This window comes from Mya arenaria, chromosome 4 (genome assembly GCF_026914265.1).
Source record: "Mya arenaria isolate MELC-2E11 chromosome 4, ASM2691426v1".
Classification (NCBI taxonomy): Eukaryota; Metazoa; Mollusca; class Bivalvia; order Myida; family Myidae; genus Mya; species Mya arenaria.
Window position 1 is genome coordinate 73,935,627 of NC_069125.1, and position 12,314 is coordinate 73,947,940.

General features: G+C 36.4%; 2 protein-coding genes across 2 annotated transcripts; one reads left to right on the top strand and one right to left on the bottom strand.

Annotated features, from left to right (window-relative positions):
- Positions 1–1,768: 1,768 nt before the first annotated feature.
- LOC128229837 (uncharacterized) lies at positions 1,769–3,925 on the bottom strand. The gene is made up of 5 exons (XM_052941666.1): positions 3,771–3,925; positions 3,439–3,523; positions 2,954–3,190; positions 2,518–2,814; positions 1,769–2,336 (listed from the first exon to the last, which is right to left on the bottom strand). The coding sequence occupies exons 1-5, from the start codon at positions 3,840–3,842 to the stop codon at positions 1,987–1,989; spliced, it is 1,041 nt and encodes a 346-aa protein (XP_052797626.1). The 5' UTR covers positions 3,843–3,925; the 3' UTR covers positions 1,769–1,986.
- A 1,917-nt stretch (positions 3,926–5,842) lies between these two features.
- Positions 5,843–11,166, top strand: LOC128231970 (protein ABHD11-like). The gene is made up of 7 exons (XM_052945277.1): positions 5,843–5,900; positions 6,708–6,813; positions 7,626–7,779; positions 8,490–8,663; positions 8,817–9,011; positions 9,582–9,766; positions 9,943–11,166. Exons 2-7 carry the CDS (start codon positions 6,734–6,736, stop codon positions 10,085–10,087), a joined length of 933 nt encoding a protein of 310 aa, XP_052801237.1. The 5' UTR covers positions 5,843–5,900; positions 6,708–6,733; the 3' UTR covers positions 10,088–11,166.
- Positions 11,167–12,314: the final 1,148 nt, after the last annotated feature.

Sequence of the window (12,314 nt, forward strand, 5' to 3'; positions counted from 1 at the left end):
CACTGGTCCAATCACCATGCCGATCATTTGGTGAAGGTTTGTATATTGCTTTATGAGGGACTTCACGAAACATTGACAGCACAATTCTTCTATTTTTTCACAGAAGGGAACTGTGTCATTCTCGTATTTCAATTAGACTTAACGACCAAAACATGCCATGCTGCACGGTACCTGTCCAAACAGCTGAACTGTGTGCTGATAAAATACCTTTGATTTAATTGATATTGTCTACAGAAAGTGTGATTGGAAAGTTTAAATCAGTGTAAGTAATTTAAATGCTAATGATTACACTCTTCCAAAAATCATAGTACATGTATACGGATGTGACTCGTGGAATGATATGACTAATGTTATCATGCTGCAAACAAAACTACAGCGATTAATTATATCCAAGGACACGTTCTGATGTGTGTCAGTGAAACTATGTTAGGCCTTTTAGTGTACTTTACCAGACATATTATGCATAACTAAATAGTTCCCTTGTGTTTAGTGGACAATACTTTTGTCACTCTTAATATTGTTTATTTCCCCTTTTCAGTGACATATTGAACAAATACAGATATACATATATAAACATGCAAAAACTGGATCATATATACAATTTAGAGGTTGTATGCATATGTATATTGCCTTTAAAGATGCACTCTCACAGATTGATCATTTTGACAACTTTTTTTATTTGTTTCGTCTTTGAATGAGCCATTTTTTTGCGTAAATGTCTGGAACCTATTGATTAAAGACTGGTGACAAAATATCAGATCGCAGTTTTGAAAAGCGTGACTAACGCTTTACGAAAAATGATTTTTTTTCGGCATAAAACATTAATTATCAAACGAAAATATGAATAGCTGCGATCTGATTCTCTGTCAGCAGTCTTATATCACTGGTTCTCAGACAATTGGCTCATTATAAGACAAAAAATAAAATAAAATGTCGAAACGGTCCATCTGAGAGTGCAGTTTTAAGATATTGATACTAAATCGAAAACGAAAGTTCAGTTACACAAAAATTAAAGGCAGCATTAAACTGTATATGGACATTAGCTAGGTAGGCTGAGAAGTTACAAGTTGAAAATAGGGATTAATAACTGATTCCATTTATCTGCATAAGTTCATGTATAAAGTACGAAAAGTGCGAAAAAATGCGTTGTTAATTGCGGTAGTCCATAACATCTAAGGATCCTATAAAAGAAGGTCTTTTGAGACGCGGAAATTCACATTCACATTGACTATGTATTATAATGTCTTCTTAGCGTGTTTAGCTGACATAACTGACTTACTGTATGTACACGGCCTCTAAACGCCATATATATATATATGGCGCCATATATATATCATTTTGATAACATTAATAGCGAGTATAAAAGTTCAACCGAGAACATGTAACATATGAACTGCAACAAATAGCTTCGAACCGCAAGGTAGAATTCACTTCAATTAAAAATAATAACTTACTTTCATCATGTTTAGCATTTTCTTCTCATCTTTTCCGAAGGGGAGAAACAAGTATCCATAACAGTCGTAATGTTTATCATATATATATATATATATGAATTCTACCTTGCGGTTCGAAGCTATTTGTTGCAGTTCATATGTTACATGTTCTCGGTTGAACTTTTATATTCGCTATTAATGTTATCAAAATGATCTAATATCACATTACAGTCAGAAACAATGAGTCTGTGATCAGGTCAAGTCAGTGAATAATTCCATTTTCACCCTAATATAAAGCATCTGTGCTGTTTCTATCAGATGAAAATACAATAATGTACGTTTTTTTACATTTGTATTTACCAAAGAGAAGCACAAGCAGATGGTTACAAACATAGAATTATCAAACTTCAGATACAATGTAAGCATATATATGCATAACACGAGGTCACATAATAATAATTCAACATGGAGATCGATATAAGGGTTCTCACTGTCAATCAAGCATGCGAGGTCAACCAAACGCTGAATGGCTTGGCCATCAAGGCAGGTCAGATTAGTTTCCGGGCATTTCAGTCTGGACGGGAGCTGCCTCGCACTTTAAGTTCCATGCGCCGCACTGGTAGCGGCCGCGGCCGTCCGCTTTCTTCAGACATATGAAGCAGAACCGCTGACCGCAGGGACAAATCATTTGCTTGCAGTCAGACTTATGCTCGATCAGGAGGCCGCATGTCGGACAGGCTCGGATAGCCGGACACTGGACGCCAACCACCTGCTTCCGGGGACTGTTTTTAATCAGGCGGAGGCGAGGGTCTTCACCATTACACCCGTAATTACCACAGTCGTGCGAATTTTGCGTCAACCAGGTCTTCAAACAAAACCAGCAGAACTCGTACCGCTTTCCATCTGTAATTTCAAAACAAGGCTTTTTATGGTGATATAGTACACATGTACACACGGTTTTGAACATTTATGCTTGTAATGTCTTTAGCAATAAATAATTACTTTATACTATCCAGTTAAGTGTTTATTTAATTCGATACATTATACATTAAAACGATAAGGCATAACTGATTGCTTCTCTTACTTTTCCGTGTACAGACGGGACATATAACCCTCTGATCTGCCTTGTTCCGGCGCTCACAGAAGGACAGGCATTTCGGACAGTCCTGTATTCCGACCGCCTTTCGAAGGTAGTTTTCGGCCATCTTCGTCTCGAACTCCTTTCGCTCTTCCGGCGTGAGGACGGCCAGGCGCTTCACGGTGAAATACTCCCACTCGGCATTACAATGTGGATCGCTCGCGGACGCTTTGTAGGGACACCGGAACTCGTATCGACCGGCTGTCAGGAGGCTGCGACAGAAGGCCGTCAGCGACTCCGGGCCTGTAAGCACGCAACTAAACGATCAAATTCTGTTCTGGGATTTCATTATTTGCTGTTTAATAGTGTTACAGTGTTACTGTATGTATCTTCACTTAGCGAGAAGTGATATATCTTGCTGAGTAGTTTCAGCGATACCTACTTATAGCGTGTCCACAGGGCATCTCGGCCCTCTGTCCGTCCTCGCTGTCGTCGAGTGTAAACATATCAGGTTTGTCCGTCAGTTGCACCTCCTCGTCATACAGCTTCGGCGGAACGGACGTCTGCTCGGAGCCGCCGCGCAACCGGTACACCAGGAAGATGTTCGCCTCATCGTGGATATTGTAGTCCTTCAGGTAGGTCGTCTTCCCGTCCGGGTCCTTCACACGCAGGTCTTTGGCTAATACAATACTGATATTATGTGACATATATACTAGTAGTGTATTTTTTTTTACTTAACAAGTTTATCATAAACTGTTAAAAGTTGCATTCAGACCACAGTTTGAATATATCGCGCTGTACCCTATATCATCTATTAAGAGTACGTTTACTGCATGTATTTAAAAAACGTAATAAAAAATAAAAACTCCGTAATAATCCAATGTGTTCTACATGCATATATACATACAACAGCCGAGTATCCCTTACTTGTGTAGAGCAGCCTGACATCATCGTCTAGGTCCAGCCCGAATGTCTCCAGGATGAGGCCCTTGAGCTGTCCGATACTGGCTTCCTATTCATGTATACACGAGTCGTTAATATAGTAGCTGCGTCTAGTCAGATTTTTGGAGTCTTATTTACAGAAGAAATACTTGACCATGCGGTAACATTTCACGTAAAAAGACAAAAGATGTTTTAAAGAATAAATACATGAAAGAAATTCATCTCATTTTTAGAATCTCCACGTGTCAAAACATTGTCTAATTTGAAGTAATCACATGCAATATGAAATGATCGAAATAATAAAAAAGAACATTTACCTCGTCAATTCGAATAGTTCTCGTTTCGTTTTGATCCCCTTTTACAAATATTTGCAAAGTCTTCCCTGGCATTCTGCTGAAAATTCGTTTCCTTTTGTAATTTAACTTGAGTACTGCGTATAAAGTGACATTTATTCTGTATATATTGCGCTAGGCCTGGAATTACCCCAAACATTACCTGAATCATTGGAATATTTGGTGGAAAAATCGTTCTATTACTAAACTTTACTGGCGTGAAAACCCTGTGGAAACCCACTGTGTTTCACAAGTTAGAGGGAGAGTATACGATATCTAAAGTGTAACGGGTTTTTTTAATTTTCTTTATATTACTTAATGCCGACATGTAACAACTTTTTTAGAAACCCATAACATTATCCACAAGCAGGGCCCAATGTATCTACATGACTTAGTGGTAATAAAAGAACATTCCTTTAACTTTAGATATAAGATGATGGCTGCTATCCCAACTGTAAGAACTACAACATATGGGTGCAATTCTTTCCGCTCCGGTGCCCCTAAACTCTGGAACTCCCTTCCACAACATTTTAGGGAAGAAACTAATTTTAATCATTTCAAGAGTTTAGTCCGGGCATGGAGCGGAGATAACTGCAAATGCTCATTTTGCATATAAGAATGCTGTCATATAACATGCTGTAAAATGTCTTAATCAAAGATATGTTGGATGGGACCTCGCGAGCTTAGACTGCTTAGGCAGCTGGTCTCTTTCAATGTGTCTTTGATTTAAATCATGTTAATTAATTGTGACTTCTTTTGTTTTATTTCCCATGCTAAATGCATTGTCGTATTACCTTGTGATTCGTATTTTCGATTAACTTATGCTATAAATTATGCTAATCTACCTACATTCTATATATAGTCTAATGTCTTTCAACTGCCAAATATGTTTATGTGATTTTACTATAAGAATTATTTATTTGTTTCAAGAGTACATACTGAATATTATTATTTGCATGAACTGATGTGTGTGATATATTAGTTACATAAATTATGCTATTTATTTATAATGTCGGTCAAAAGCTATTCATAGCTTATGTTAAACTGTTGATGATAGTACCCGACAATAAATAAATATTGACTTGACTTGACTTGACTTGAATATAATAAGTTGCTTCCCAAGTAATGTTATTAAACATAGAAGACAAAAAGAATTGCGATTGGTCTGACAGGCAAAACTTATTTCTTCCATTAATTTATAATTCATATACGATATACTGTATCTAATGTGTGCGACTCTTTAAGAGGTAACATACAATGTAATAACTGATTAAATGTCCTGTAACTTGGAGCTTATCAAGTGGTAAGCAAATTTCTAAAGATTGCATAATCTATATATAACCTATATGCAATCAACCAATTTATAAAATATCAATCAGTTATTTAATTTAATGAAACGTTCGAAAGATACATGAATTTAAATGGTTTGTTTCGTAAATATTTTGATAAGATAACAAGCAATTTTATCGTAATATCATCATCTCAAAAACAAAGTGATAAATATATTCGGAGTCAGAAACTAAATAACAGTTTTAGGATTGGGCTAATGAACAGAACGATGTTTAAATTGACTTAAATGATAGAATATTACGGTCTTAAAGTTGTTGAAATACATAATTATATACATATGATTATAAAAAAAAATTCATCACTTATCAGGCATTTAATTATATGACCATTTCCTTGCTTATTTTTTAAAAAAAAATGTGTGAAAACATTATCTTTAAACTAAAAAAAAAAAAAAAACTATTTCTAAATTTTAGGGTTTTTTTTGTGTGTGTTTTTTTTACATTAAAGTTCTTTTAAGATTCGTTACGAAGACGGTGCTTAATTGCCGGTACACATACATAAATACATGCACATACAGTACATGGAATTGTATTTCTCCTACCATACTGTCATATACGCTAACATAGACGAATTTAAGATGCAACACGTGCAGCCCCCGCCCCGAAGACCTAGTTCATATGAATGTAAACCAATATTATTATAGGTATAGTTCTGTACGTTCGTAAGTACAGGTCAACAGGCCGAATGATACAAAACAACTGTTAACTATTGCACTAATCCAAATTGTTGTCTGCTGCTACTACTTTTATCCTCTATACTGACAAGGTAAAATGAGTTTATTGATAAATAGTTTTATGAAATACTACGTCTTAACAAGTATAGCATGTTTTATTTGTATTATTTGATTTATAAGTATGTCTAAATATGCCTTTTCTGAACTCATAACTTATGCAACAAGTTATTACTACGTCAACATTTTTCGGATGTTATCAGTTCGGATACTGGGTGTTATAAAATAACCGGTCGGTGGAATTACCGAAAACCTGGGAAAATCCGAAAACCCCTTTCATTTTCATAAGTATACATAATAGAGTATGCGAGTTGTTTTGTAGGCACGGATTAAATACTTCGTAGTTGTTGGTTGCTGGGGGTGGGAAAGTAGGGGGAGGGGATGGTGGTGGCTAAAACCCGGGAACCCCTTTTATTTTCAGAAGTACATACAATAGAGTATGCGCGGTGGTTGTTATGCCCGTATTTAATACTTTATTGTGTTTGTGGCTTGTATGCCGTAGTTGTTGGTGGTTTGAGAGGGGTGGGAAGTTAGGGTAGGGGGTTGGGGGGGGGGGGGGGGGCTAAAACCCGGGAACCCTTTCATTTTCATAAGTATACATACAATATAGAATATGCATGGTGGTTAAATCCGTCAGGTTTTTCTACTGCATTGTGTTTAAGTGGGTTGTATGTCGTGGTTGAGAGTTGTTGGAGAGGTACGGTCCGATAACCAAAACCAAATGTTTGTTTCTTTATGCTCAATTGATACAAAAGAGCATTGCTGTACCAGGTAAAGCATAAATATTTGGCATGCTTTAGGTCAATGTAAATGTGTATACATTTCATTACCTTTTTTTTCAGTTCTTTCGAACTTCAATGTGGAATCAATGAAACTGTTACTACAAGGGAGACTTTTTCAGTCCTGCTCCTACTGTGTGCGAAGACAGCTATGCTCAGCCACCAGCAGGTAATTGTGAAGGCCTTTTTCATGGTTTGTACGAGTTTAAATCATATATTTCAAGTAATAATTCTTAATCGGAAAAATGAGTAATAAGAAGGGATGGGCACCCCTATTGCCAAGCTTCACTCGTAGTTAAATATATATTTGGTGTTTTAATGTGATTCAAGACATCTAGAATGTTTATAATTATTATTAATTATTATTATGATAAATTAATATTATTATTATTATATAAGCATTATTTCAAATACCGCACATCATGTTAATAGGCTATAAACAAAAACATCACAGTTATTGATTTATAAAAGAGAAAGAAAACAAAAGTAAATCAAAGCACTGCTAGCACTGGTTTTTTCTTTGCGTTGGGACTGGGTAGAGTTTAATGTTGTTATTTTGTCAAATTATAATTAGAGCAGCTGCTGTGACCCTTCCGACCCTTGAAGCCCTGATACATGCGTTACACTAAATACAGTAGAAAAGCAAATGAAAAAAACAGTTAATTAATAGTAGTCTTTTTTTCTGATTATAATGTCAAATTTGAAAACTGTATAACATCAATAAGTCAATACACAGAACAGCCTAACTGCATAGAAACACTTATGGTTCCCAACTTCACATTGTTCGGTTTTCTGAACTGAAAGTGTTTACATTGAATACATAAAAAAGTTTGGTGGCATTAATTAAAAAAAATGCTTAATTACAGTCAAAACAGAGTGGTAACGCAGTAAATACAAAAAGTAATTGTCCTGAACCAAATTCAAATTCTGTGTCATATTTGCTATCCATGATACCAAAACCATGTCTGTTGTTGTTTTCAGTCATGCAGTTGACCTGTCATACTATGCGTACGAGAAGCAACCCCAGGAGTCGGTCCATGCCCAGCAGCTGCCCCTCATCCTCATGCACGGCCTTATGGGATCTAAACAAAACTGGCAAAGCCTTGCCAAGGTCTTTGGCAGTACTGGTAGAAAGGTCTACTGTTAATATTTTTTCTTCATATTTCTTGAGTGTTTTACATCTTTCATATAATTATTTAAAGCTGCACTCTCACAGATTGAATGTTTTGACAACTTTTTTTATTTTTTGTCTTGGAACGAGCCAATTTTTGCGAAAATGCATGGAAACCAGTTATATAAGACTGCTGACAAAATACTAGATCGCAGATTTTTATATTTAAGTTAAAAATATGATGTTTTATATGCATATTTCTTAAACCAGTAGTAACAGATTAAGCCATAAAACATTAATTTTCAAACGGAAATATGAAAATCTGCGATCTGTTATTTTGTCAGCAATCTTTTATCATTGGTTTGCAGATATTTATGCAAAATTTGCACTTTCCTAAACAAAAAATAAAAAAGTTAAATGGTATATCTGTGAGAGTGCAGCTTTAACAAATGCATGTCCAAAAGGTTGTCTGATCTAGCTGATCTCCTACTTTATCAGTTCTTATTCAATCTTTACACAATTAATTGGTGTGATAAAGTATGGTTGAATAATTTTTATTTCCATTCATTTATCTTTAGTTGGTCGCTCAGTCTAAAGTTATAATCTTTGACCCTACTAAATTGACCTTGTCCTTAGCCCTTGACCATAGCCTATAATCACAACATGATAAGAATGTTTCTGGGCAGTTGGATATTAGCTAGATAACTTATCCAGATTTATGACCCTTGTTTCAGGTGTTGGCACTTGATGCCCGTAACCATGGCGGCAGTGTTCACGTGGAAGACATGAACTATGCTTTGTTCTGCGAGGACGTTGTGCGTTTCCTCGACTCACAGAACATTGAGCAAGCTGTACTTCTTGGGCACAGCATGGGGGGCAAGACTGCCATGGTCACCGCTCTCACACATGTAAGTTTACACTCTTCGTTCTGTCTTGTATGTTAACTTGAATTAAACAGGAATTTCTTTAATAACAAATTGGAATTGCCTTTGATGGTCAAAGTAAGATAAGTAAGATGGTTTTAATCTTTACCTGCATCAGCTACATTCTAACCCTTGCAGGGAGGGCGGGTAGCTGGACTTATTGTGGTTGATGTAGCACCCAGTGTGAGCCCGAACATTGAGAAGCACCCATCATACCTTGAGGCGATGCTGCGCATCCCACTCCTAACACTGGCCAATACCGGCGACACAGAGAACACACCCATCTCCACCGTACGCAGACACGTGTTCACGGAGCTTGCAAAAACCATTCAGGTAATGTTCAGAAATGTTGGCACACTGTGTTTATTTTCTCAGCTCAATATAAATGGTGATTGGAAGACTTGTGGAGCATGTTGGTTTGCATGTAGTTTGGTCGAACAATAGACAAGGTCTTGTCTGCACAATAACACAAGAAAAGTTGAAATAGGACAATAACACATCAGCAGTAGGTTGCCCTTGACCAGTAGTTGACCCCTATTGTTTTTTGATGTCAGTAGGTTAAAAGTCAAACTTAAGAGAACATCCACAACAATAATTAAAGGACGATTTGACATAAAACCATGAAAATTCAGACGAAGGTTATTCTTGACCAGTAGATGACCCCTTTTGTGTATAAGATCAGTTGGTCTAAGGTCACAATTTACAGTCTTAGGAGATTCTGGTCGGCACAATATATTGAGAACTGGAGAACAGTTTGACTTTGGACCGGCAATTTGCCCTTGATCAGTAGATGAGTGACGTGATGACCCGTATTGTTCTTGAGGTCAGTAAGTCAAGGTCACAGTCAAGAGTCTTTGGAAAACTTTGCTATCATCTACCTTAATATTATCTATTGTTTTTCAGGATGAAGCCATGCGTCACTTCCTGGCCTCCAACCTTGTGATCCGGGATAACAAGTTTGGCTGGAAGTGCAACCTTGACTCCATAATCAACAACTTCCATGACATTGCCTCATTCCCAAAGTTTGAAGAAGAGCAGTATTATGGTGGCACGCTGTTTATTGGTGGCTCAAATTCTAATTACCTCACGTAAGTTTTTACTTATTTCATATATTGCATATGATTTAATCTTTTAAAGAGGATCAAAAACACATTTATGTGTTTCACAGACTGCCAATGGATGTGATAAACAATTTTATTGTCGAGACCATTTTCTAATGAATTGGCAATATTTTTAAACAGTTGCACTTCCCATTTGTTTCCAGTGAGGAGAACGTCCCTCGTATCAAGGAGTTGTTTCCCCTAGCAGAGGTAAAGTATATTGAGGGGGCGGGTCACTGGGTGCACTCTGACAAACCACACCTCTTCATCTCCACCGTCAACAACTTCCTGCTACAGGCTGGCGTCTGATGAAGGCTTGGCTTTAGGATAGACCAAGTGTGTAGGGTTACCTTGTCCTAGATCTGTCAAAGATCTACATCTACATGTGTTACCTTGTTGACATTAACCAGCATCATGATAAGCAAACAAACTCCACATGATTATATTGTCATATAATTGCCCTTGATTTATAAGCTCATTTGTGTTATAAAGAAAATGTCTCTAGAGGTATTGTCATAGTGTCTGTGGACAGTGTCATTCAAAAACCTAAATTTTGGCCAAAACTTAAAAAAACGTTGAAGATATTTATATGAAACTTGGTACACATATTGAGAGAAAATTGGATTTTTTTAGCAAGGATCCTATCTCTGGCTTTGATGGTTGCTGAGTTAAACCCCTTTGACCGAAAAAACAGACGAGAGTTTGCTCTGCAGCACTCTTGTTATATATAACTGCAATTTGCTTTGGCTGCTTATCTGACTCAAGGACTCGATCTTGCTTACACGAAGATCACATATTGATATGTTTTGAAAAAAATATTTTTAGCACTGTAAAGTATAGCATGCATTATGATAACAAAGAAATATCTATCAAAAAGGAAGACATTTAGCATCCACACAACACTTTTTAAAAGAATATTGAGATATCAAGGATTTAGTGAGACTCTTTTTATGACATTATGATTATTACACTTAATAGAATCAAAATGTTTGCATAAGAGTTAAACATATTACATATTATATCTGGAACAATTTTGGAATCCAGCTAAAAATTGGTGAATTTAAATGTCTCGCCCACTTTCAACAGAGTGGAATAAGGCCTCTGATTGACTGACAGAAACCTTGTGTGAAGGTGACCTTCAATGTCTCACCTTCAGATCCTAGTATTATAAGGATAGGATTTGAATCAGATTGTAATGGCTGCTTACATGTATTTGATTTACAATCTATTTTACAATTTATCATAGCGAGAAAATCAATATAATGTGAGTTGTATTTACCCATTTTTGAGTTGGAATAATGAATGTTGAATGTTTTTTCTGTGTGACAAATTGCTTCTTATATTTATTTGTTACGTTAAGATGATTTGAATAAACTTTACCATTTTCATTTTGTCTAAATTATCCACCCAAGTTATGACAAGCCAAAATATGCTGTTGGGAAAGGATTCTGATAAAATATTCAGGAACTTAAAACAAAAATTGTTGTCAGGTACATGTATGATGATATACACCTTCCAAATGCATTCTGTTCACGATCCAATTAATCCTGAAAATGTTTTTTTTATTCCCGTTATGCTTATTTACATGTAGGTGCAATATGACAAATTTTCTAGTCCGGATTCAAGGTTAAATTCAACATTTAGGAAGAAACCCATTTTTGCCCTTTTATTCCATCCTTAAATACCATTGGACGGATGCAATGGACATGGTCTGCAATACCAACAACACAAGTACATTTCGAAGGTGGCGTATAAAGATGATCAACACCAGTTCACAAGTACATTCCTAAAGTGGCATATAGATCAATATTTACATTCGCCTAGTCCTTTGTATAGATAACACATGAAGTTCATATCGTATAACATGCAAGGAGTATTGACATCATTGTTTTTTAGCTCTACTGGCCAAAGGCCAGAAGAGCTTATGCGATGGTAATGTGTACGTAGTATGTGCATCCGTGCGTTCGTGCGTCTGTAAACAATTGCTTGTGAACAGGAAACAGTCTTCAGTTTTGATTGTATCTCGATGAAACTTGGACTGTATCTAGATATCCATTAGAGCTGGGTTCCTTTCGAAAACCAGCCAGATCCGCCCATGAATGCCTAGATTATGGGCCATGAAAGTTTTAAAGAAATGCTTTCTATTTTTAGCCAGGTCTGCATGAGCGAATTCTATATTTAGCCAAGTTTACATGTACATGTAAATTCAAGTCTAGAGTTAAGGGAGACAATTTGCAAGTCTAGGATTTTGAGAGACAATTTGCTTTTTGCTTCTGCAGTTGATTTTGTGAATTACTCTGCCTTGTTCTTGTTGAAAGCCCAAAGGCCATTTTTTAGCTTTAAGTTCTGTAGTTTGCGCATTCATCTTAACAAAATTGGTTGTGAATGTTTAAGTTATGCACCTGGTGTCATTACTGGCCACACCCAGGGTTCACAGGTTTGGTAAACATAAATCTGGAAAGGTTTGAAAATCTTTTTGTGTGTTCGTGCATCCATCTCAGCACAATTGATTGTGAATGTTTGTTCAAATTGATCA